General features: G+C 41.4%; 2 protein-coding genes across 13 annotated transcripts in view; one reads left to right on the top strand and one right to left on the bottom strand.

Annotated features, from left to right (window-relative positions):
* Positions 1 to 240: 240 nt before the first annotated feature.
* NMNAT1 (nicotinamide nucleotide adenylyltransferase 1) lies at positions 241 to 7902 on the bottom strand. 4 transcript variants are annotated; one of them, XM_082329297.1, is made up of 6 exons: positions 7842 to 7871; positions 7399 to 7486; positions 4569 to 4743; positions 3901 to 4084; positions 3064 to 3209; positions 241 to 1735 (listed from the first exon to the last, which is right to left on the bottom strand). In XM_082329297.1, the coding sequence occupies exons 3-6, from the start codon at positions 4690 to 4692 to the stop codon at positions 1335 to 1337; spliced, it is 855 nt and encodes a 284-aa protein (XP_082185423.1). In that variant the 5' UTR covers positions 4693 to 4743; positions 7399 to 7486; positions 7842 to 7871; the 3' UTR covers positions 241 to 1334. The 4 variants fall into 4 exon arrangements, with proteins under 4 accessions (XP_082185423.1, XP_082185422.1, XP_082185424.1 ...); XM_082329296.1 differs by having other exon boundaries at positions 7399 to 7573; positions 7842 to 7860; XM_082329298.1 differs by lacking the exon at positions 7399 to 7486 and having other exon boundaries at positions 7842 to 7902.
* A 109-nt stretch (positions 7903 to 8011) lies between these two features.
* LZIC (leucine zipper and CTNNBIP1 domain containing) overlaps positions 8012 to 26482 on the top strand; it is a 33074-nt gene continuing 14603 nt past the window's right edge. The window contains exons 1-8 of one of the 9 annotated variants that reach the window (XR_014230040.1): positions 8012 to 8074; positions 8921 to 9064; positions 10182 to 10317; positions 11403 to 11501; positions 12174 to 12269; positions 14096 to 14177; positions 15148 to 15442; positions 15615 to 15683. Coding sequence is in view for 6 of the 9 variants with exons in the window: in XM_082328999.1 (XP_082185125.1) it covers positions 8964 to 9064; positions 10182 to 10317; positions 11403 to 11501; positions 12174 to 12269; positions 14096 to 14177; positions 15615 to 15673 (573 nt within the window). In the remaining 3 variants the exon portion in view is untranslated. The other 8 variants (XR_014230041.1, XM_082328999.1, XM_082328998.1 and 5 more) reach the window with 8 other exon arrangements.

Here is a 26482-nt window from a genome sequence, read left to right as displayed (position 1 = left end):
AGCTCCTAGGGAAGCCTACACCTCTGCCTCAGCTCTTTGGGGATCGCTTGCCCAGGGAAGGAGGATGACAGGTTGTCACAGTTATGATCGTGGAACATGTCCCTGGTTCTAGACTTGCCCAAGAGCATCTATGCTTCCTGCCCTGAGAGGCTCACATTCTGCTAGATTTGTTGATATGAAAAATGTGAACAGAGTCATCTCGTGGAGATCGTATGAAAAAGCTGTTGACCCATTGGGTAGTGTCTTGGAAACCTTGATGTTTTTAATAAGGCACATAATCCAAACAAAAATGGGATGATGGCAAATAAAGGGAAGTAGGATTTTATCACCATGACATTCACAGTGCCTCTCTAGTTTATATTCACATAATACAGACAATATACTGTTAGATTCAAAACCAGATTTCTAGCAAAGAAAAACATTTCACTTACGTGCAGTCTTAATATTCTACGATTTCTTCTCAACTCCAGTTACAGAAAACAATTCTGGTGATATACATTTGGCTCAAAACTAAAAGCTCATTTATTATTTGAAATAAAGGGACAACTGTCTAAGAATCAGTGCAATGACACTATTATTCATTTCCATCCATCAAATCAATGGCTATAAACCAGATTCTGAAATAGGTCTGTCCTTCGATGAGGAACAGTGCTGAGCTTAACATACAGCTCTGGAAACATGAATGGAAAAGTAAAGCACAAGGCATTTCTGAGAGCAAATTGCATGACAGCAGACAAACAGGCTGCCTATTTGAAAGGCAGGCAACTCAAAGCATGGTATATCTAGTACCACTTCAGCCAGGAGTAAATTTTTCCCTTCCATGATAGAGCCAAGTAATTTCTTTGAGGTGCACCACACGTTGGCAATTTTTTAAAAAAATTAGTTTTATAGATTTACTATCAGTAAGTGGTACATCCGGAAATTAAATGGCTTTGTTAAGACACTGTAAGGTATTAAAAGCATTTGTGGTAGTATTTTATAAATAGCAGTCAGAGCAATCTGAGTTAAAACTAATCAGAACATTTTCATTTGTTTTGTTTGTTAAATTTGTAATTCTCATATGCAAGTGTGAATTCTTATACTTAGTTCACTGCACTGTGACAAAATGTTTAAATGTGAAAATCTTATTGTTCCATTTAAAAAAGATTGTGCAGGTCCAATTATCGAGTGCACCAAACCTCAACAGCAGCTACATATGTACTAAAGCCACAGAATTACCCCACTATTTATGTAAAAAACAAACAAACAAAAAACCAACCCCCCAAAACCACATTTTCCTGTACCAAACTGTAGCTTTTTTCACAGCAGACAGTAAGTTGGTTGTATAGTGCCTGCTAGTTCTTGGAATCACTTGCATGTTTCTGTAAGGGAGCCAAGACAACTCCAGCATTCCTGTCTTCACTCTCTGAACTATACAGGTTATTTTTTTCTATGTATGCTTGAACTACATCAGGCACTAGGTAACGAATGCTCTGGCCCCTCCGCAGTGCTCTCCTGATCTTGGTGGAGGAAATGTCACTTGTGATCCATTCTTCCACAAGGTGAATGTTATTCTTATACCTCCACAAAATATCAGATTCATAGATGAATTTCTGACCGCTGTTTCCATCCCTACTGATGCACACCAGGCCATGATTTTTCACAATTTCAGTGATGTCCTCCGACTTCCACAGATTGGGGATCCCAAAAGATTCCAGCATGTCACTTCCACAAAGCAGTTTAACCTGTGGGACACCTTAAAAAGAAAAAATAAGTAAGAAACAAGGCTTGGTTTAGGCCACCAGATTTTACCTAACTTGATGGGGACATTTAATTTCTAGGCTACCTCTCTGTATCTTTGGTTAAGATGAGACAATGGAATAAAACAAAAAAAAGATTCAGAGCATATAATTTGTAATTAGTGGCCTCAATACAGGATTTTTCTGAAAAAAGGTTATGGGAGTCTCTTCATTCAAAAGTACTGGAAAATAAACTCTAATAAGCTCATTTAGCCTTGGGGTGAATCAGTCACTGTGAGGATCAAAGTAAAAGACAATCTAGAGAAAATTCCAGAATAGCTAAGTATGAAAAAATACTGTAGTGCTGTTACAACTTTACCTGACATTCCACAGAGTTACAGAAGAAGAGACAGCTTTTATGGGACACGGGCAGAGGGGATTATGTAAAAGGAAAGAAAATACAACCGAAAAAAACCCCCATAGACTGTGTGACCGACTTCAGGGGACTCTCTTCCATACTAAGTTTTATAGGGAATCTACAGAAGCATGCAGATAGAAACCACCTTAAAGTAATGGAAAGCAAAATTGAGAGTGCTACACATTCGCAGCTTCCAGTAGTGTCACAGGGTGGTAGGAATGTACTAGAACATCTGTCAATGCAATACGAAAAAAGCCTGCCTGATGCAGTTGGTCTTTTCTTTGAATACATTTACTTTAAAACACAATCAATTAAACAGTAGAATTTTTAAAGGTGCAAGGGAAGAAGTCAGGCAGAAGTCAAGATTTGCTAATATAAAAGATTAAGATGGTCACTATGCAAGGCCGTTCCAATTCTATGTGAATACATATACTTGTACATGTTAAGCTGAAGAACTAAAATTAAGATCTAAAAGCAACAAGCAAAATAAATAAATGCTACCTAAAATTACAAAGCCAAGCTACATCTGTTCTATGAAGTTTTAAATTACAATTTTAAATGATCCTGTACCCAGATACATTTTGAATTTCAGGAAAAATCCTGTCCTTTCTTTCTTCAGCAATTTATAATATGATCCAAAATTCTCAGCTGTAACTACAGTCTAGCAAAGTTCTGTAGGTAAAATGGATAGCTCAGACCTTTTTCAGTTCAAATATCTACTATCTTGAGTATTTTTCATGTCCTATATATCTTACCCTTACAGTCATCTTGTTACAAAGCCTACTGCTTTATGCTGTGGGATCTAACGGAATAAACTTATTCGGTGAAATCAGAACCAAGAACCAGCATAAAAAAAAGTTACTCATCAGCGCAATTCCCTTGAAATAGCAAGTATTGTTAAGCATTTAATTTGCAAACAGACTTAACTTTTTATATCTGGACTCTGATTTTTCTTTTTAACGGGGTCATGCCTATTTGGTTCCTGCTTCCTCTTCCGTCCTGGCTTTGTTAAAGGTATAGCATTCTGCAGACTATTAGTGGGATCAGGAGATAAAAGCTTTTGATGATGGTACCTGCAAAACAGATGTATTTTAGGTATTTTTAAGATGTAGGAGAATACAGGGAAGAGTATGGCCTACTAAATCATCTTTCACCACTTCCTCCTGCAGTACTTTCACAGACAATCCATCCCAGAACTGATCGGCTGGCACAGGGACTTGTGAGAGCTGGGACATAAGATGGTCAAAGTGCGAAGATTTCAAAGCAACAACTACAAGGTAGGTTTGTTTCTTTTTTAATAAAAAATTGTTTTAAAAAGAAGAACCTCAGTGAAGTAGCAGTGACTGAAAGAGTAAAAAACGTAAAACTTAAGATATTCCTTCAGACAATTCTCATGCCAGCCTTTAACTACACAAATGGGCAGCATAGCACAATCAGAATCAAATGAGGGAAGCTTGTGTAGCATGTGTCTACCCTATTCTAGTCTCTTGTCGTTCCTCATAAATACCTTTTCAGCACAAAAACTGAGTAAAGCCTAAGAAACAATGTATCTTAAAAATTGTTCACAGGCTCATTTTTTGTACATTTAGGATTAGTGGTGCAATCTTTCATTTACGATGCTCATATAAATAGTACTTCTGAATTCACTGAGTCTATTCATACGATTTGGGGTTAGCCTGCTATTATCCTAACTTGTTAGAGCTAACACCATTCCTTATCCTTCTATAGGTTCTTGAGACTTTTTAGAGTTTGGCTGAAGAATACCTTAAAACTTTTAGTGTTTCCAACCACTCACTCTGGCTGCTTTCCCAATCATCAACTTCCACCCAATCCGAGTTTTTTGTAGCTAGTTTTGCCATAGTTACTCGGTGATTCGCACTGATCAGACCTTTCTTCTTATACGCATCACTTACTGGTGAAATTATTCCTTTGATTACTTTGTATTTTCCTGCGGAAAAAACACATCACATGAGAACATGAAAAGTGGTTGAGCAAATGTTACTTCCACTGTATTGTATTTAAACTATTATGTAAGCAGTATGCACGGCAATGTCTAATAACACCAATGCCAGCTCTGACAGCCAGCCCAGTGGAAAAGTACAGCATACTTCTGCCATTGTGCAAGACAGCACAATTAAAGATTTAGTACAATATGTTAGAAAGATATATTTCTGTAAAGAAAAACTATAAACCTCATGATTTAGCTCATTAAAATTAGTAATAAGCAACACATATGTAAGACGCTTCTCTCATGTATTTGGCCTACATGATTTTGTGTGATACATATACGCATACTAGCCTCAACATCTAATTAGTAGTTCCAAAAATATCTGTCGCTGTCAAACAGGCATTCATATACACAAAATACTCACCTTAACATTTAAGTGTCTAGTTCTCAGAGCTGTTCTGAATGGTATAAATTACCATCCTACCTGTTTCATGAAAGTAGTCTTTAGCCAGCTCAAATAGCCTTAGATGCATGTTGGTAATGGGATTGAAGGACCCACAGGCCAGCAGTACTACTTCAGTCTTCTTGTCGGGATCTTCCGTAGCCATTCCTCGCAGCTACAGAGCCAAGTGGAGGATGTTGGTGCTGGTTACCAGCCACTACAAGAAGAGACCAGATTACAAAAGTTATTCCTACTTATTTGTGCTGCCAATAAGCGGAAGATTTCAAGATCAAATTGAACACTGTATTTTCCTTCCATCAACATATGGCCTGTGATTGTTCACGTGATACTGCGTTATCCAGTTTTTAAGAGATTACGACAACTGCCTCTAGGTCTTTCTGGTTATCCCTGGATAGAGGTACAATGAAAGAAGCTGAGACAACAGTGGCATTATATTGCAGAAAGGAGGATAATTCTTCTGTGGGGCTTCAGAAATCAAGGATGTAGAGAAAAGTGAGTGTGCTAGGAAGAAGCCATTAAGTAATAGAGAAGTAAACTCAAATTTGCCTTGCAAAGCAGCTGCAATTCCCTCCTATATGCAAGAGGAAACATCTTTAAAAATGAAATCACTGAAAACAGGCTGCTTGCCTGAAGAGAGGACAGCGTACTGTCCACTCTGAAGAAAAGCAGCTCATGCAGAAAAACTTCACGAGGAGAGATTATTTGTCCTGATTGCAGGACAAACTTTATTAGAACTTCGCAATTTTTTTAAGATGCCAACGCCAATCAGCTGCCAAGAGACACATCTGCAGGGAACCTCCTTGTAAGTAACTTCCTTACTTCTAGTGCTTACAGGGGGGAATAGAACATCCTATGACCGTTCCCAGTGCTGCTACTCTAAATTGCAGCGAGTCTTTTCAGCAAAATCTATAGAACTAACATTATATTGCATTAAGTTCTGGAGGAGAGGAGGGTTAACATTTGTTCATTTGGGATTTATTTACATTTTACATGCCCTTGGTATGTGGGAAGAGAGTGCTACGGTCTAAACATGAAAACAACCAATCTACTTTGTGTTGCAGAAAGTAAGTGGTAGCTGTACCAGCGGAACAGATGATAGGAGAACTGTGAATTAAAAAAACTTTAGTGAAAGCTACAATACCAGATTTTTTTTCCCTTTTTTAAAATACAACAGCACTGTTCCAATGTTGAACATCAGTTTCAGAAAGCTGCTTAATAACTGGTGAAAATAAGGAAATTTCACTACTTATCTTTTTCAACACTACATGGATTTTTGCTTCTTGGTGTTCTTTTCTTTCATGAGAATATTCTGGCTTGCCAAGATGGTTTCCCCTAGCCTGGCCCTGAACAAATGAAAACTGGAATATGTTATGGGCCATTCTCCTGCTGTTGCTGTTTGTGAGATGTCCGAGACATCCGTGTTGAGCACTGAATAGTCTGCCGTTGTTTCTACAGCAACATCACTGTCTGGAAAAATCCCACAAGGTCTCTCTCACATTCTCTCTCCTTTACAAAGAAGCTGAGTGATGTTCACAGCCGCCACAGCGGTGAGAGAGCATCACAGCTAAATCTTGTAACAGCTACTACGTACTAACATCAAATAGCCCTTGAATAAAAGGAAGCCTTGCAAGGCTTCGCATTTTGCAAGTGTTAGTACTTTTCTGTGCTTTCAAGAGTTTCACAAACTTTTAAAATATTCTTTATTACTGCAGAGTAGTTCAGCATTTGAAGGGTTTGGTGTTACTTGGCATGCAGGCTTCATAGGGGCATCAGCTAGAAGAGTTACTATGGGAACAGGCAAGGAAAGGAGTTAGACTTGCCTTTGTAATGCATAAAGCCCTACTTTCTAAAGAAGTGACTCACTCTGCAAATTTGAAAAGGCTTGATTTTCTCCTTTAAAAAAAAAATGCAAGGGCAAAAATAATAGAAAATTTTAAGATGAAAATATATAGTGCCTTTTCTGGAGTTAGTCGAAATGTCCACTCTTCAGAAACAGGCAATTACTGCATTGTAAACTCACCTTGTAGCGCTTCGTATCTGCATAGAAATTGAGAACAGAAGTAGAATTTAATAGTTTGCACATACCCTCAGTCTTCTAATTTGCATTGACAGTGCTGCCTAGCACTGGTTTCACAGAAAAGAGCTGCACGGTTGAGGTGGGGAGCGGAGAAAATGACAGAGGTGTCATCACGTGATTCCCTTCGCCGTTATGTCATAACCAACGCAGCACCATCAGAGCTGGCCTCTGCTTTGCGTGACACAACCTTCATAGAGCTCTAACTTTTTGGGGAAAGCTATGCAATTTGCACATCCCAGGAGAGAAAAAGAAGACTAGGTTCCAGCGATGATGAAAGCCCAGCCACTGCCTGAGCCGTATATGGAACTATGCCTGTTCTTACTGTATAATAACATAAGTAGTTTTGATGAAGTACGTGTAATTTGGCACTGCTTGACACAATTCTAATTATTGCAGTTTGACCACTAGAACCAAACTGGCAGCCCGGCTCCTGCTATACAGAGGTGAAAGAGATCTGTATGCAGGTAAGTGTTTAGTTTCACAAAACTGAGAACAGTCTTAAAATAATTAATGATACCTTATGCCAAATATTAATGAAATATTAGTAAAACCTCTCTACAGAGACTTAAGAAGGGAAAACAAAGTAAAACGGCCTTCGCTCAGATTTTCCGTAAGTGTAGAGACATCCTGGACCATTCTCCCTTCTTCAGAAGGAAAAATGAGGTGCCCTGTGACGCAGTCCTTTACATATGTGCTTATATATAATCTGATCATGCTTATGCATAATCTTACCAGTATTTAGTGTGTACTACTTGCAACCCTGCTAGTGCTTACCTGGATTGGCCACGTATTGGCACCAAAAACCATCAAAGGATGCCTGCAGTAGGTTTTGGCATGGTTCTGAAAACCAACCTGTTCGTTTCTGCAGATAAGCAGGTAATGGTGAGTATGCTCTGGTCAACCTCATTTATATTTCAGGGATAAATATTTCTTAAACATGCTTATATGCCTGTAGAATATAACCATGATTAAATACTAAGGTTACGGCTGTTGCCGGGAGCTCTGGCATGCTAAGCACGCCAGTTTTCGGTCCGTTTCAGCAGCCTCCTCCACGCCGCCACCGGCCTGCACACGGGGACGGCCCCCAAGGTGCGGTGCGCAGGACCAGGCCCCAGCCCAGCCAGGCCCCCGCCGCCGCAGCCCCCGCCGTAGCCCCCACCGCGGGCCCCGCCGCTGCCCCGGGCCGGGCCGCCCCGCGCCGCGCCGCCCCCGCTTACCGCCCGCGGCCACGCCGCTAGCTCCGCGCAGAGGAGCCGCTCTGGGCGGGGCGGCGGCGGCGCGCTCTCATTGGCCCCGGCGCGGCGGCGGCGCGCCCTCATTGGCCCCGGCGCGGCGGCGGCGCGCTCTCATTGGCCCCGGCGCGGCGGCGGCGCGCCCTCATTGGTCCCGGCGCGCCGGAAGTGGTGCCCGTGAGAGGCGGCCCGCTCCTGCCCGCCGCGGCCTGCCCGAGGTGAGGCGGCGGCCGGGGGGGTGCGCAGCGCCGGGGAGGGCGGTCGCGGGCTCCTGCCTGTGCGTGCGGCCCTGCCTGCGGGAGGGGGTCTGGGCGGACTCGCCTCCGCGAACGGCGGGCGCGTAGGCGGGAGAGCTGGGCTGGGGCTCTGGCCTCGGGGATAGGCGGGACTGGTATGGTGCCAAAGTTCCTTCTCGTTTCTCCTCCCCCCGGACCTCCTCTCCGCTCTGCTCTCGCACCTTTCCAGCGGGCAGGGTCGCATTTCCCTCTCTGTCTTCCGGCTGCTGGGGCCGTTGGCGTCAGCGCAGCCCTCGGCGCTTGCTGGTCCGCGGCCGCGGAGCCGGTGCGTTCCCCGGGGCTGGCCCCTTGGTCGCTGCCGTCGCCTAGCTGCCTGCTGCTGTTTGATACCCAAAGAAGCAGGGCTTTCCTCTGGAGTGCTCTCGTTTTCTACCGCTAACGATTCTGTCTGAGGTGTTTGCGTGCTTCAGGCACCTTGCATCCGGGTAGTTGTCTCTTAAATGGTTTCCCAAGGGGCAGTGGAAGGGTAGAGTCCGCTGTTCCATACAGCGGGACCTCAGTATTTCAGTAATTGCTGCTGGGTTTCAAACTTGTTTCTTTTTATGTGCTCTGGCTGTTTTGAGTTATTACCTTGGTGAACTGCCTCTCGCTACAAAGATAATCCCGTAGAGCCAGCCTAACATTTCTGTATTTCCACCACAAGGATCTCCAGGTGTTTTGGTTAGACTTTCCATCATCAAGATATTGCATAATTTTCTGGATACTTGGAGCATTTTAAAATAAGTTTTAAGTTGTTGATACACAACAATAAAATGTTTTTTCTCCTAGGAGTGTCATGTAACAACTTAAAGTTTTCATGTGAAACCAGAACATGGCTTCAAGAGGAACGACAGAGACCAGTAAACTAAAACAAAACTTGGAAGAGCAGTTGGATAGATTAATGCAGCAACTTCAAGATCTGGAGGAATGCAGGTAATAAAAATAGATGCTTTCCTCTTGTACGGTAATATTTTTCTTAAGTGATTGGCAGAAGAAAGTGGTACCTTTCAAAATTCTTGTGTTTTTTTTTGTTTTATTTTGTGTTTTGCTGCAACTTTATATTTTTGAATTAGGTAGGATGTTTGTGCCAGGCAGTAAAAATTATTTTAAAAACCCTTTCTTTTTATTAAGATTGTTGTATTTATCATCATCTTGAGGAAAATGTGGGCTGAAATACGCATTACTGTTTTCTTTGAAATTTTATATTTCAGTGTGACTTTTTAACTTTTAATAGCTGTTCACAAAACTCACAATTTTCATATGGGCTTTTTTAATAGCAGTAGAAGAAATAGATTTTGTGTCTATTTTGTTTTGTTTTATAATTAAGGATGTTTGGGTTTGTTTAGTTTTTTTTTTAGTTTGTCTAACATTTTTCTGTGATTTGTTTCATGTGATTTTGTGTTAGTTTTTTGTGGACTAATAAAATTTGAGGTAGACTGAATTACCAAGGAAGAGGGGCTTTTTTCCTGTTTCAGTACTTGCACTTAAACATTCTATGTGGTTTTAGATGCTTTCTCTGACTATAATTCTAACTTGTCCAAGCAGTATGTATTTCTTTCGTGAACAATTATAACTGATAAGGGTTGGTAGTGCTGTTCTTTGAGTTGGGCAAGGTTTAGACAGCAGGATCAGTTAGTCTTGAATAACTTGATGGTTTTCAGGTGAGAAGATGGGCTTCTCAGATAATTTCATTCACCGTAGCTTTGAGCAAGACAATCTCACTGCATATTTTTTGTTGAGATCCAAAATGCACTTTTAAATACTGCATCAAGTGTTGAGTATCTCGTAGCTGTCACTTTTAATACAAGTGACTTCATACAAACAGCACAAGTGCATGGGTGGCTAGGAGGTGGTGCAAAACCAAGAACACTACATATGCATTAGCTAAATAACAGCTAAGAGGGCTAGAGCAGAATAACCTGAAGTGATGTGAATGTTTTCATTTCTATCTGAGGAAGCATGCCTCATGATATTCCCTGATGTCTTTTTCTCCATGTTACATCTTGGATTTAATCCTATGAATTAATGTGTCTTGTTGGATCCTCTTTAGAGAGGAGCTAGATGCAGATGAGTATGAAGAGACCAAAAAAGAAACTCTAGAACAGCTGAGTGAGATCAATGACTCCCTGAAGAAGATTATGTCTGGAGATATGACTTTGGTGGATGAGCTCAGCGGGATGCAACTGGTAAGGATGATGCGTTATTAGAAATAGTTCACATTCTGCCTGGACTCAAGGAAACAGAAAATAGATACAAGTTGTTCATTATAATTTTTAGACAGGCACATGCCTAGTTCTATGTATCTAATGTTTTTATTATTTAATATATGTGTACATATAAAAACTTGGTTAGGTCTCTTCATTTTGCAAGGAAAAAAATACTGAAGAATTATAACCATAACACTGTAGAAAAAACTGTGGGAAACTGCAGGGACTAAATAACATCAGATCCTTAATATTAGAAAATAACATAAAATAATACAAATTAATGTAAAAGGTGTGAGGGATAATCCAGGACAATATATATTGTGAGAAATGAAGTTCATGCCTATTTGTTAGAAAGCGTAAAGATAGCATTTCCTGTGCTCTTATTGCTCATTCATATTTCAGAGATTCATACCAATCCAAATGAAAAGGCTGTAGGAGTGACCGTGTAACTTTAAGTTCTTTTAGTGAATTGATCTTATTTTATGCCGACTTTCAAACTTTTGATCTATTTTCTCTCTTTTCAAATGTTTAATTAGAGCATGATTTGTTCCTCCTGAGCCCTATGTTTTAGGGGTTTGTTTCCAGAGGGATCATGATTTGTCCAAGCATAACTGTGGTGAGACGTAATCATAATAGTTTTGATACTACGTAGAGGATTTTGAATAACAGTAGATTTACCTCATCATTTACATTCTGCTTACCCTTAGAAGAGCTGTAATCATCAGTGTGGGCATTAAAACTGCTAAAGATAGCATAGCATATCCACTTGTGATGTGCTAGTATCAGGAAGATGTTGGAAATTATTAGAAATTAAGACCTGGACTGTAATGAAAAGTTTCACAGCTCTTTCTCGGTGTAGTTGCACTAATGAGTGGATTTTTCAAGCCCTGCAAAAAGGTCTCATATTTTTTCGTCTCACTTCCATGATTATGCAAAAAAAGAAAAGCTCTCTTTATCAAGTGATCCAGAGGATACTAATGATGCTTTCCAGCCTTCATTAATCTTGTCATGCAGCTACAGCTTGTGACTATTAGTTCTGGTCATTCTTGCTCTTTTCCTTGCAGGCAATACAAGCAGCCATCAGCCAAGCGTTTAAAACTCCGGAAGTAATTAGAATGTTTGCAAAGAAACAACCAAGGCAATTGAGGACAAGGTTGGCAGAGGTGAAGGTTTCTGTTTTACTGTAAAAACTGTTTATTTGAGCTAGACTGATTTAAATATGTGATGATTGCAAGATGAGCACCAAGTGTGTTAGAAAACTTGGTGGCAGCGTCATAAAGAGAAAGAGAAGTTCTTTCGGAATTTGTTCAGTTTTAAATGTTTGTTGAGGTAATGGAGACAACAGTGTGTATTTCTTGAATTATCTTCTATCTTCCTGCTTCAAAACAAAATGTGATTAGCAGATAGTGAACTGAGTATAACAGTAAATAGAAAATCTGAAGAGTATGAATCTGTATTGAGGGGCTGGAGAGTGCACTCAGTGCTTCAGAGATCTAGACTGAACTTGAGATCCAGCTAACATGAAATGAAATGTGATTCCTCCATGTATCAGTGATAATGTGAATCCATAATTTTGAATGAATAGCAGTCTCTGATTGAAAGAGATTCAAGTTTGGAGAAATCAAGAATGCTAAGGTTAGGTGCAAAGAGTATTTGCAGAATGGTCAGAAAAACTTCACGGCCATCTTTTTAATTACGGGTAGCTCTGTCCCTTACTTCCATGGGTACCATTCTTACTGATGATGTTTTTAGGCTGTTCATTGCTCATGCTGTTGTGTTGAGTGAAACTAATGGGAAGCTTATATATTTTGACTTATTTCCCCCCCCGCATACAGATGGACCGAGACCTAATGGTTGGGAAGTTGGGCCGAGACCTGTACACGCAGCAGAAAGTGGAAATCCTGACTGCCCTCAGAAAACTTGGTGAGAAGGTAAGGTGTCAGTATAACAGATAGGTGAATAGAAATTTCTGTCTATATATTGAGGAGAAATTTGAAATCGCTAAAATAAGAAATTAGAACTTTTGTTTAGGAGCAAATAATAAAATGCAGCTTGGTTTTGTGGTACATAAATGTCCTTCCATCTTAATGCTAAGCTTTCTGAAACACTCACTACTGAACATGTGTCAAATAGTATTGTACATTTATCTAAGGCTGTCTCCACTTTAAAATGCTTTCTTTGGTGGGTCATATGAATGAATCGCGTATAAGCTGGTATGAGTTGATGGTATTTATAAAAGCTACGAAACAAGTCTTTTACCGGCTAACTACCACCTATCCACCTGGCAGGAACTATCCAAGACTTTTGACATACATTGAGCTTTACTCCCTTCTGTATTGGTGATAATACCTACCTCTTGCTGTGAGATAAGTAAATTGGAGAGATGAGTATAAACTGATTGTTTCCCCAAGGAGTAATCAGTGGCAGAACAATCCCTGTTTTTTACCACTAGAGGGAGGAAGAGAAGTTGTTACTTCGTTTTGTTGATGGTGTATGAAGAAAATGGGTTGCTCTGTATCTCTGTACTTAAACTTTCTTAGGAGATGAGGGAATGTAATGCAAAAGATCAAGTGCAGTGCTTAAAGGAGCTGCATTCCAAGTAGATGATATTAGCAAATGCTTTCCCTCAGAATATTTTTATTGCTTGGCTGTCAGAGAAAAAAATGTTTTGGAAATAGGTTAAAAGGCTAGTTAAGATTGTGAACTGAATGCATGAAGATATGTAATCCTCGTGGAGTGAGTTCCTTGGATCACTTCAGACAAGCCACTTCACCATGCTTTGACATAGCCCTTTTATCTTTTAAAATGATCAGTAACCTACTTCACAGAGGACTTGCTAGGGTAGTAGTTTCACGTCTGTTCTGAATGTGAAAAATGATGGTAAATATTACATGTTTATCTGCATAATACTGCAAAATGTTTGGTAGTTAATGCTTGCTTACAAAGCAGAGCAAAGGCAGGTAGCTACTACTTTTTCTCTCATTCCAATATCATTCTGAATGCCAGTACCTGGTTTTTGTATTGTTAATAAACTGATACAAACACTGTGGACGGTTTGACACACTTATGCTTTGCTTTAATAAGGATATATATCTGAGGCTACTTAAATGAGTGAGTTTTAACTTAGAATATCTGAACCTTGCAAATGTAGGTTACTACTTCATTATCGTAAATATTTTATGGGCATCTGTCACAAGGCATCCCAGCATATACATAAAAGCAAAATGCACATGTGCAAATGTCGCTTTAAAGGAAGAGAACCATTTCTGGGTCATTGACTCTTAACATGGTCAAAACATGATAGTGACTGCCTATTTTTGCTTTCCTTGGTAGATGATATGAAGTGAGCTTAGATCTTAGCTCATTACTCTACTGGCCGCATGACAAAGAAGTAATTTACATCCTTTGCATAGTTTTGGTACAGAGGTACAGTGTGATCTTTTTGTCAAAAATTATCACTGGAGATCAGCTTGAAACTTAGCGGTGCATGTAGAGGCATGTCTGATGTTGCATATGCTGTCCTTCCTGGGCTGGTAGATGCCACTGAGGAAAAAATTAAATGGTAGGGGGAGTAGCTTGCATTTTTACTTTGGCTTTTAATATGTTAGATAACACTGCCACTTAAAAACTGCAAATTGACAATCGCTGTAACCCATCCTAGTTCATGTACATGCCTGTATATATGGTAGGAATTACAGTGGTGAGAATATGCACAGTAAAGGTACCAAGCTCACGGTTACGACCTTTTTTGATTTAGCTTACTCCAGATGATGAGATGTTCTTGTCAGCAAATGCAGGTACAGCCCTGAGCCAGTTTGAGAGAGTCTCCACTGACCTTGGTAAGTTTTCGTTCTCATAACTTCCAATTTCTTTGCCTCATTGAACACTGATTAAGAGAAATACCTGTGATTCCCCTATGAAAGAGAAAATATGAACAAAAGATTCTTGCCATTAATTGTGATGTACATTATTTTATTAACAATGAAACTGTGATATGTTATCAATGAGGAAAAAGTAACACAGCAAATAAATCCAGTGCCAAATGTCCATAAAATGCCAAGTGTTGCCCATAATGCTGAAGGCTTGAATGGTCTGTCTCAAGCAGAGATATCGTTCTTACAGTTAAACGCAGATCTCTTTTTGCATTAATGACTCTCTTCAGGAGAGTCTGTCCTTTGGCTTGATGCAGAGAATTCGGCAATTATTGGCACATTGTCAAAATACAGCTTTAAAGCACTCTTCTTGCCATGATTGTCTTAACTGTAATCGTATTGAGAAGACCAAAGTTCAGCTATAATATGCATTAAATGAGCGCAACAGTTCATTCTAGCATTACAGTTGAAACTGTGATGAAAGAACTATGAATGGCAGGAACATGCCAGACTAGGTCAGGGTACAAATCAACTGACTCTGTGAGCTACCTTTCAGTACTTCTTTTCCCGAGAGTGTAAGCCAGGTGAGAACCTTTTGTTCAACAGGGTGCTTCGTTAGAAGCTCTCTCTTGTGTGTGGTGGGTTGACCTCGGCTGGCCACCAGGTGCCCAACAGGCTGCGCTCTCATTCCCCCTCCTCAGCAGGACAGGGGGAGAAAATAAAATGAAAAACTCAAGGGCCGAGATAAAGGCGGTTTGATAAAGAAAAGCAAAGGCTGTGCACAGAGGCAAAGGAAAACAAAGAGATTTATTCTCTACTTCCCATCAGCAGGCAATGTCCAGCCACTTCCTGGGAAGTAGGGCCTCAGTATGTGTCGCAGTTCCTTCTGAAGACAAATGCCTTAATAACAAATCCCCCACCTCCTCCTTTCTCCTAGCTTTTGTGCTGAGCATGGTGTCATACGGTATGGAATATCCCTCTGGTCACTTTGGGTCAGCTGTCCTGCCTATGTCCCCTCCCAGCCTCTTGCCCACCTGAAGCCTACTGGCCTTTGGGGGCGAGACCGCCTCGATGCTGTGCCAGCACTGCTGGGAGCCAAAACATCGGTGTGCTACCGACACCCTTCTAGCTACAAATACAAAGCACCACACTGTGAGAGCTGCTATGGGGAAACTTAACTCCATCCCAGCCAGACCCGATACAACATGGCTGCTTTCAGACCTGTCAAACCAGTATGTGTCGTTCCCCCCCCCCCCTTTTTTTTTTTTTAAATTAGCTCAAGTGTTCTAGTTTTCAAAATGTAGGCTTGATTTCTTTTGGTCTCAAATGTTTCACTTGATTTAAATTGTATATAAGGAAATTGACAATTTCTATTAATACTGAAAATGTTTTTTCCTCTCATAGGATCAGGAGACAAAGTCTTTGCTCTAGCAAGTTTTGAAGTAGAAAAGGCAAAACAATGAAGAGGTGCGTGAGGCTTGTGTCTCTCCAGTTATCAGCAGCATTGGACTTCTCTCATATTGTGTTTTTCTATTTTTAACATGTTGAAAAAAAGAAAAGCAAAACAAAGACAAAAAAACCCAAACCCTAAACCTCTTGGGTTCTTAACCAGAAGATATGAAGTAAACAGCCTTAAGTGCACTTTGGAACCTTGGTGTCTGTACCCCTTAGTAACATAAGCTCTGAGGCTGAACACTAAGTGGTACTCTAAAAACAAAAGCATGGTATGACTGTCTTTGGAAAGAATCACCTATTTTCAACTTTTATGAATGTGTATTTCTCTATTAAAACGTAATCTTTTTGCATGTGGTTGTAGCAAGCAAATCTTTCTCAGGAGCAGCCCTAATGAGCAAGTGGGTTTTTTGGGTGATTCTTCACGTTGCTCTCAAGTTGTCTTAATTTTTATCTGGACTCCCTATTAAATAGTTTATACTAGGAGTGCATTGAAGCTTTGAAAAATTGACATAGTTTATTTGAAATGCCATCTTTCTGCAAACTGTTTGCAGAAGAACCAAAATGAGACCGTATGCTGATCATTGGCCCTTCGCTGCTTGTTTGCTGTGCACATGAATGAGTGCCATTGTGTCCTAGCCTCGACTGACAAACAATGGAAGCCCTGTAGGGAGGCTTCTGGAGTAATTTAACCTTGTGTATTGAAATGACAGGGAATTGCTTCTCATTGCCATTTCCTAGCCCTTTCTGTGACCTCTTACTTTAGCTCTAGGATGTATAACTACGTGCTACCGTTATTTCCCAGTATTGCTGAGATAGCATGAAATAGCTTGCAAGTAGAAACACGTTTAAAAAGGGCAGAAACGCTCTCATTACATGATTGGTGCAAGTGTTGCTCAGTCTATTTATCAGATGGTGGTGCTGTGAAGAGGGGAGGGTCTGTGCCTCCACAGGGAAGTGAGAATCCTGAATCATCTCCGGGTGTAGGAGGATTTAAAATCTCACATTGTTGAGTTTTGAGCTCTGAGTGTAGAGAAACTACTTGGGACTCTAGATGTGTGTTTAACTTCCTGATAAACTATTTTTTTGTAAAATCAATATTAGGGACCTTGCTCTTAAAGTATTGGCAGCTTCATGCTTTAATTCAGTACTTGTTAGCATTTTGTCTGAGCTGATTGGAAGCCTATATTTCACTGAGAATTTTTTCAGCTTGAGAAATGTGCATTTCAGGTCTGCTCTACCCTTGGTATGTATTCAGGCACTGATCTAATACTGGCAACCAAAAAAAAAAAGAGGCATTTCTTAATTGACTTCCGTACCTGTTCCCCTTCTTATTTTACCACTAGCTGGAGAAAAGGTTATGGGTAGAAGCCAAAAACATTTCTGTGGTCATCTTAGCTATTAACAATTGTATCGTTTTCCTCTGAACAGAAGGAGGAGAAAAGCTTGACATTTCCTTGAGTGTTGCTTTGTCTGAAACTAGAAGCAGTAAATCCTAAGTTCTTCAACACAGTGTAGCTGCATGTAGACATATCTGTTCAGCTTACAGCTTCTGGCTGTAAAAAAATGGGGAAAAAAAATTATGCAAAAAAAAAAAAGTAACTTTATGCAAAAAAAGTAATTTCCCTCTATTTCTGTGCAAAAACAGTTCAAACATTAGACAGTTTTGGGTCCTTTGGACTATATGTTTTAACAGGGAGTTAACGCTTCCTTTCTTTGGAAAGCTTCAGAAGTGGAGGAAGCGTTATGAAATCTCATTGGCAAAAGGAGCGTTTGGCTGTGAGTGTGTTGACATGCTATTATTATCTGGCACCCCTCGGAGAGAGTGTGACTTGCCAGTCACAGATACAGTCGATTCCCCTTCCCATAAGGTGGGGCAGGAATGTATCGAGAGAAGAAAGCTGCCATTTTGCTGCTTACACTTCACAAATGATCTGTTTTTTCTAAGTGATAAATTTATTTTTCCTTAAATGAGAGCAAAGTACAATAACCAAATGCCACAGTGGTTTATGCTAACTTTCCAGCAAATGGCATTAAAAAGAGGTTAAACAGAGATCTCTACCTATATTGCTAAGATGATAAGTGTATCTTCAGGACAAATAGATTTTGTGCTGGTTTTAGTGATTGGGTTTGGTTTTTTTTTTGACAATGTGTCTTACTTAAGTTTTAGGCATGTTTCTGAACTGATCTGTAAAATGTGATAACTGTCATCACAGTAAGTCTGTTGCTGGAAAGAAAAGGATGGTGACAATACTGGAAAGATCAGAAGAGTTCCTAGGAAAAAAGTGATTTTGTTTCCATCTTGTTAGTGCTGTGAATTATAAAAATGAAGAAATACGTCTACTGAAAGGATGATACTGAATTCTTTCAGAGTAAGTAATGGTTTATAAACCAGCTTTTAAACCCAAATGTTGGGATTCAGTTCCAGTTTATGGTGGCATGACTGTTTTTGGCAACAGTGGAGTTGGACCTGTGTTTATCAGCAGTGAAGGTGACCCATTGTTTTGAGGAATCCTGTGTTTAATGGAGTAGAACATCCATGTTTTACCTATCATATATATATCTTAGGCTTTTATAGCTAGACTTGAGCTTCAGTGAGAACTGTCATTAAATTGAGTGAGTAGAGTGGAAATAGTCTTAAATTTAGATAGCCTATTGCAATGTTAATCTCGGTGTTGCATTGTAGTCACTTAGAGACTAAGCGGGTAGCATAGACTATAAACAGAGAACTAACATGATCAGTCATAATTTAGATTGCACTTCTAGGGCATAAATACCCTATAAATAAGCAAGTTTGTCTAATTGTAAACTAGGACTGGAGTAGAGTAAACCAGAAAATGTGGTTTTTAGAATGTATTTTGCTTTAATAGATATCTTCTAAAAATCTAGTATTTTAGAAATGAAAAGGTATAGACAGCATAATTTATGTCTTTCACTGATGGAAATGTTTTCTCCTTTTTTTTTTTTTTTTTTTGTAAGAAGCTTTTATTTAGATGGGGTCTTTTGTCCATTATATCAGAACTATTTTCCTGTCTGGGGCAGTATTATGTTCTCTGACAAAGGCCGATTGCAGCTTTATAGCTGAGAGCAGCTTATTATAAGGTGTTATTAGACAGTCTAAAATTATTGAAAACAAAACAGTCCATGGGGACTGTAGCTGCCTTCTTTCCCTTTCTGCTCATTACTGGTGCTAACTCTTCTCCCTCCACACCCCCCAACCTGCTCGCAGCATTAGTATGTAAATTAAATCTCTCAGCACTCCCACAGATCACAGTAAGTTTACAGTACAATAATATGGAAATCTTTTTCCTTGTAGTTTTAGAGAGGTGTACGTTTCCAGGAGAAACTCTTTTTTTATTGATTTGCAAATATTACAGGATTTTTTCAAAGTTTCTGTACTGCAGGCAGTTGTAAAATTCCTATTTAAATTGATCCTTGACTGAATATCATCTTAATGTTGTGCTCCTTCTGCTCTTGAAAAGATCTCTCATGATTTAGATGGACAAAGATGAGGTTGAGATCAGTGACCAATACTATTGCAAGATTCAGTATGCCAGGCCAGACTTCCCTTCTCGAAAGTTGTGAAGGGTCAGAAAGCATAGCTCTAACCCAGAGGCTGGATACACCCTGCAGAATGCCCTGACTATAAATGTAACTTAACAAGGAAGCTGTTGCCAATATGAAGCTATTAATATGTTGACCCTAGCAAATAGTTATTTAAGTAACCTACTTGAAGTGGTTAGATTAATTTCAGAGGCATGGTAAGTTAATTGGTGTGCTGTGCTAAATATTTTGCCAAACAATCCTGGGATGTACCTCTGCTAGCATCTCAAATGTTTCTGCAAGGGCTGGAAAGAAGTCCATAATCTCTTTATAATAATAATCATTTGCTCAAATAAAAACTGGTAACAAAACAACAGCTGCTAAATGAAAGCATGGGTTTGTGGTTTAACATACCAGCTTGTGATGTTTGACTTCCATCCTTGGTTCAGCGTTAGACCCAAGCACATCACTTATTCTCTCCACATCTTTCTCTCCTGGAGTAAAATACAGATTATAATACTTGAATATCAAGTGCTATGAAGTTGTTATTGATCATGCATTGCTTTGAAGATTAAAAGTGCTTTGTTTTTTGTTTATCATTTTACTTCTGAAATAAGAACTGTAAAGTACAGTAGCTTTAAACACATCAGCAAAGTTGCCCAGAGTTCTTTCTGGCCATATATAACCTCCCTTTTTTTCATCTTCTTTCTCTATAGGGTGAATCTAGTGATTGTACTGATCTAAAAGAAGTGTTAGAGAGAAAATTGATGCTCTCTCTCTCTTCCTTCTGTCTTTGTCTCCTTGTATTATTTCCCTTGAATCTCAAATGGAAAAGTAGCAAGTTACCTTTGTCTTAAAGGAAAAATACAGGATTTCTTAAGAGACCCCTTAGTTCATCATGTTACCTTGCCTGTTAAAATGAAATTCATTTTGATAGAGAATTCTGTATTAATGCTACCCTACTGACCAGGCATTTAAGGCTGTATCATTAGTGGCTGAAATGGTAGGCAAATTAAAATAGAACCATTTGGTTTTGCTTCCAGTATGGCCATTCCCCTCCTCTGCAAGGACAAACATATTTTTTACATTTTAAAGAAATAAGAGTCAGCCTGCAGGCATCTTTTAGTTTCCCTACTTCCACCATTTTTAAATTATCCTCACTGAGTTCTGGGGAAGTCTTTTCTATTAGGGAGGTAAACTCTTATTTCAATTCTGTCTGCTTAGCTGCCTACAAGAGAGGAAGAGAAGTGCTCATATTGGAGTTTTTCTTTAGGAGTCACGGGAAAAGTGACACCTTGCCTCACTATGAGGTTGTAGGGTTTTTTAACTTTACCTTAATAGTGGTTTTATGCCTGTGAGGGAGAGGGGAGAATTACTGGAGTTTCTGTTGCCCAAGATTTCTCTCCCATAACTTTTAAGCATCCAAGATTCCCACCTCAGTCAAGTGGGAGCTGCTGATGTTCAGAGCATCTGAAAAGGTGGCCTAAAGTACCGGACACTAGCTGGCAGGATAAATAAAAATGTTTCAGAATAAGTAGTCTCTAAAATAAGCTCTTAAAAGAGAAAATACAGACATAAGGTTAGTGGATATAACTATATGTAAGGCATTGCTGTATCATGCACTGAAATAGCTGCTGTAATTTAACACGCTAATCTGTTAATGATATATTTAATATCAGATTTTTTCTTAAAACAAGCTCTAATCATGGACATCTCTTTTTATCTTGCTATCAGAATAGTTTGCTGCTTGATAATGTTTAGGATCCTGTTTTCAACATGCCTCCAAAAACGGGTCGGTAATAATCGCAGATGTACTGAAAACCATCAGGCAGAACCACCTGCAAATCCTGTGGACAGAAGTGTTAATGTCTGGGTAAATAGCTTTTCTTTTGATTGTCCCATTAATATCCTTGTAAGGTGGAGATTGAAATTAAGTTCTGTAATGCTGTCATAAAAGACCGTGCTTTGCAACTTTGTAAATACCAAATTTAATCTGGAACACTTCTGGTTTTGAATAAAACATGCAGTGGAGAAGGTTTCTTACCATGCAAACTAAGTCTGGATTAACAAAAAAACCATTGTCATAGTCTTTTTGACACTAAAGGGCTTTTTTTTTTTTTTTGTCCATCCCTCTAAAATACCTCTGCATACCTCCTCACTGCACAGTCTGTAGAAACGTTAAATATTGTAACTAAGGCAGCTGAACTATTTCTTTAATTTTCTAGTGTTCTCTCTCTAATCTACGCAAGTTGTGCTCGCCACTAGTCGTGGAAATTTCAGCTGACTGTTGTGGCCCTACATCATTTAGTACAGTGTTGCAAGTATGCAAAGAGTTGATTGGTTGAACCGCGTTTAATTTTCAGGAAACACTGTACTGTTTCTGCATCAGAGCATGATTTTGATGGATTGGAATTGTCAGGCTAAGTCTGAAATATAAAAGATTACCAAAAGAAAAAAGATTCCAAACTAAAAACAATTCCCTCATTGGGTACCGTACACATCTTTGAGAGAAACAGGGTTTTCATTATTGGTGCATGTGGTTAAATCAGATGGCTAATGAAAGCAGGGCTTGTGTGTACAGATGCTGCTGGAAGCCCTTAATGAGAGGGAGATGCCAACAAATACAGAGGGACTTGGAGGGTGGAAGCAGCTGTACTGTGAAGGAATCCTAAATGAATTTCAGAGCTGATTAAGAAAGAATTGGAGATCAGAGAAGGATACAGTGAACTGAGAGAATTTTTCTAAGTCAAGCAGGGATTCAGAGGAGGTTTCATGAAGTTTTGGCTTACTAGAACAAACAGCAGCCTTATTAAACAAAAGAGATTAGAAGCTATTGAAAAGAAAAATCCATTTAATCTGTTAGATTTTTATAAAACAATATCCGATCTTTATACAATACTTGTAAAAATGTTAGAAAGACTTAACCTTTAGATAATTAAACTTCCTAACATCCCCCTGCTGATGATAAGCTATATTATTCCCATTTTGTGCTGGGGGCAAGTAGGGTGACGACTGGTAAAATAATAGATTTGATCAGGTGCAGTGCACTTGTATCTTCTTTTCGCTTTGTGAAGGTCTGCGCATTCCCATGAGACATGAACGCTATTTTATCTGTTGCGGAGCTAGGAGTTAAGAGGTCTCTTGAGCATCCGTCATGTCTTATGATGATAAAAGTAACTACTATAATGGCAAGATGTCACCTTGCGTGAGAGCTGAACATCTCAGTAAGCTTCATGATAGCAAACTAAGGTGGGGCAGAAGCTGATTCAAACTCGGTGTTTTAAGAAAATAAATCTAGAATTCTCCAAGGGTAGAGGAAGCCTTATAGTATCTCTCTCTGCTAAAACCCTTTCTGAATAACTGCGGGATGTTAAATTGATGCTGTATAAGATTGCGTTGCACTGTTGTACAGTCAGCCAGCTAAATTAGAACAGGAGACGTAGACAATACTTAGTCATAAAATGGTGTTTTGCCCGTGATGTTATCAGTAAGAAAATTCATACTATTGCAAAGATGCAAATGATGGCTTAATTATACGCTCCTACTAGCATAAGATGCTTTTAGATCTTTCCCTCAGACTCATGTACTGTGCTAATTAACAGTAATCCAACTGGAGGATCCCAGAGCAATGCTTCTGCATATTTTTTTCAGCTTCTGCTGGAGCTCTTATGTTCTTTTCTTAAATAATTAATAATCATTACTGCCTGCTGTGCTGTGGGTATGTGCTAGTGATCTCAGATCCCAGCATATTTGCACCATTCCTGTTCCTGTCAGCAGCTTGGTTTTGCTCTTTGCATAGGCTTTCATGTTAAGACCTTCATTAACTGGCAGTGGGGTATGGATTTCAGTGGCGCTGGACTTTGATGTCATTAAGTAGCAAGCTGTTAAGGGAAGTGCCACCTATTTCATTACTGTGGCTATTTTTATGCAATTAAGTTAAATACCGAGTAGAAAACTCGGCATTTTACTAAATAACACTTAGTACACAAAGCATTTTTATCTTTGGGAATTTTATACTTACCGTGCTGACCCCACCAGTGCACAGTATAGGCAAGCAGCGTTACTGTGGGAAACCAAAATGCAGATCGGTGATGAACCTTTGATGGATTCCGTCTTCTTTTAATTATTTTTATATAATTAATTTATCTCTGAGTTCACTGTGGGTTTACTCTGCCTCCGTCTGTCTAGGGGCAGGGTTATTTTTGAGTGCTTGAATGACCAAACGGCCATTCGTTCTAGTCGGGGGTTCTCAGAAGGGGGCATTTTCTACATTTGCTGAATTAGCTTGACTTAAGCGGTACTGAATTTTGCAGCGTCTTTTAACGTTCTTAGCACAGTATTATTGAAGAGTGGTCACGTAACCTGTTTTAACATCGATGTGATGTCTCTGGTGTGGCGCTACCGGAGAAGCCGCGCTCCGCAGCCTTGCCCCGCTGAACAGGGCCGCCGGCGGGAAGCATGAGCCCACGGAGACGCTCGGCACCAGGTAACTGCAGAGCCCGATCCAAGGGACGTTCCTTCGGGTGAGCGCACGGCTAACGCCGGGACGGGCTGCGTGCGCCCTGCTGCCAGCGCCCTCTGTGTCACCGCTCCCGAGGGAGCGGCTCTGCCGCTGCGGGGGGACCCGCGGCCCGCACCGACGGGGCGGGCGGCGGCCGATGGGTGCGGGGCTGTGCCGGGAGCCGTGCTGAGGGCTCCTGCGGGGGGGGGGGTGCCCCGCCGCCCCCCCCGGCGCGGCTGGCGGCCGGGCTCCGGCCTGGGCGCGGCGCGGCTCGGCGCTGCCTGCCTTTGCCTGCCGCTGCCTGCCGCCGGCGGCCCCGCCCCTTCCCCGCCGCGCCCCGCCCCTCGGCGGTGCGCCCCGCCCCTTCCTGCCGGCCGGCGCTCGGGTGGTGCCTGCGGCGCCGCCGCTGCCCTGGGCGCCGGGAGGCTGCGGGTCCCTCCCCCGGAGCCGCCCAGGCACCTCCCTCCCTCCCGCCCCGGGCCGCCGCGGTGAGTCACGACGGAGGAGGCGGCCGCTCCGCTCCGCTCGCCTGGGCTCGGCTCCGCACGGCTCCGCTCGCCTCGCCCGCCCGCGCTGAGCGCGCCCGGCCGCCGCCGCCGCCCGAGCCGCAGGACCGCCGGGGCCGGCGCGGCCCCGCACGCAGGTGAGCGCGGCTGCCCTTTGTGCGCGGCGCCCGGCCGTGAACAAAGGCGCTCGCCCGGGCCGGGGCGCCGCTCCGCCGGCCCCGGGCCTCCGCGCCTCCCCGCTGCCGCCCCGCCGGGGCCGGCCCCCGCGCCCCCTCCGCGGAGCCCGGCGCGGGGCCGCGGCCCCTGACCTCCCCGGGGCCCGGCGGCGGCCGGGCGGTCGTGGGCGCCGGCAGGCTGCGGCCCCGCGGCGGCACGGGTACGGGAGGTGCCTTTTTAATTTTCTGGCATCATCTCTTACGTCATGTGGCACCCTGTTTCGCGGCGGCGGTGTCCCACCCCAGCAATGGCTGCATTTTTGTGGCAGGTGAAGTCATTCCCACGCAGAGCTGCCTAAGGTGCGCTGGAGCCGTCGGGAGGGCAGGTGTCACGTCGGCAGGCCGTAAAACACAACCTCTGGACGCCCCGGCTCCGGGCAGCCCCTCTCTGTCTTGCAAAAAGTGTGCGATGCTGCACGGCGTCCTGGCCCTCGGCGTCAAACGCTGGTAACTCGCGTGGGAAAAATGCTTCTCGGCCAGTATTTAATAGAGGGCTTCACTTGGAGGTAATGTCTGCCTTGGCTAAAAATTGTGTTTCTAGAGCATTTGAAGCAGCACTCCGTAACTTTTCATTTGGTGTAAAGATGGGCAGTATCTGTTGGCACACGATAGTTCTGTATCCCTTGGAAAGGTATGTGAGAGAGGAACAGCATCATTTTCCGAATCGGAATACATTAGTACTCCAGAAAGCAGATGAAAGATGATACTAGTTTCTGCTTAACATCCAGATGTGCTTCATCAGGGTACGTTTGACTTTCAGGCTTGTATTTGCTTTCTCCTAAAGAAGAGAGTATTTTGCTCTGTTGTATATCATCTTTTATTTGACCGTTCCTCATCTTGGCACATTGAACAAAATAAGCTTTGATGCTCTGCGAGATGAGAGCAAGACACTCTGCAGATGTGGTGGTTTAAAAAAAACAAAACACCACCAAACTCAAAAAACAACAGACATTGGAGGCAAGTTAGGTATGCTTGTTCAGTTTTCTGATCTGAGTTGGCTCCAGTATGGTGATAGGCATGTCTATTGAGTATTTTAAGAACATAATTTTTAAATGCATTTACAAAATAAAAATTTTATATTTAGTTTTTGTTGGCTGCTGAACTTGCAAGCTCTCAACTTCTTTTGCCCTCTCTTTTTGGAGCTCACATATGATGTGAAATAGCCTGCTGAAGGGGAAACGCTATGTAAATGGTGAAAAGTGAGGCTAAACTGTGTACTTCGGGGGGGGGGGTGTTTTGAAAGTACGGGTATTCAAGGTGAGGGGGCATACAGAAAGCTTCATATTACTACTTTCTTAAATGCAGACTTATTTTCTTATCAGTCTAAAAGCTACTGTTTGCCTTGACAAACAGATTCAGCTGGAAAATGGTGGCAGTTGTACTTCGGATACGTTGGAGTTGCTCCACTTTGCCATTAGCTGAAAAAGCATCATCTCTTATTGTATCGTTGGCATCTTGGTAGAAATTGGTAGCTTCTTCAGTATAATTTAGAGTTGTTGGTAAATGGATTTGCATGCTCTCTTAGTTGATGGGGTGCATCGTAATAGTGTATATCTACAAGGAAGCATGTAGGATTGAACAAATGCAGGAGCGAAGGCCATTTTGAACAAGTTAACTGATAATTGCTTGGCTGAAGTTCTATGGCTTACCCAGAATTGCTTCAAAGCAGTAGTTGTCTTTTAGTTCATTTTAAGCATTGCAACAGAAGTTACGAAAAGTTATATAGGACATAAAAGTGCTTGCAGTATTCTTCTTGACATCTAAGTGGGAAGATACCGAAATCTTCACCAGGAAAATCATCCCATGGCCTGGTAGGAGTCATTGTAATAAATACAGACCAGATATACCACAGTTGTCGGTTGTCAGAATCACAGAATGTCTCAAGTTGGAAGGGACCCATAAGGATCACTGAGTCCAACTCCCTGCTCCTCGCAGGACCACCTAAAACTACCTCCTCTGGCCACACTCGAATAGTTCGATGTCCTTAATGTCGTTCAGCAGCAGTGTTATCAATTGGAATGTAACGCTGCATGAAATGCGAGTGAATGGAAAGGA

Source organism: Platalea leucorodia (assembly GCF_965183815.1).
Source record: "Platalea leucorodia genome assembly, chromosome: 17".
NCBI lineage: Eukaryota > Metazoa > Chordata > Aves > Pelecaniformes > Threskiornithidae > Platalea > Platalea leucorodia.
This window is presented reverse-complemented; position numbering and strand designations above follow the sequence as displayed.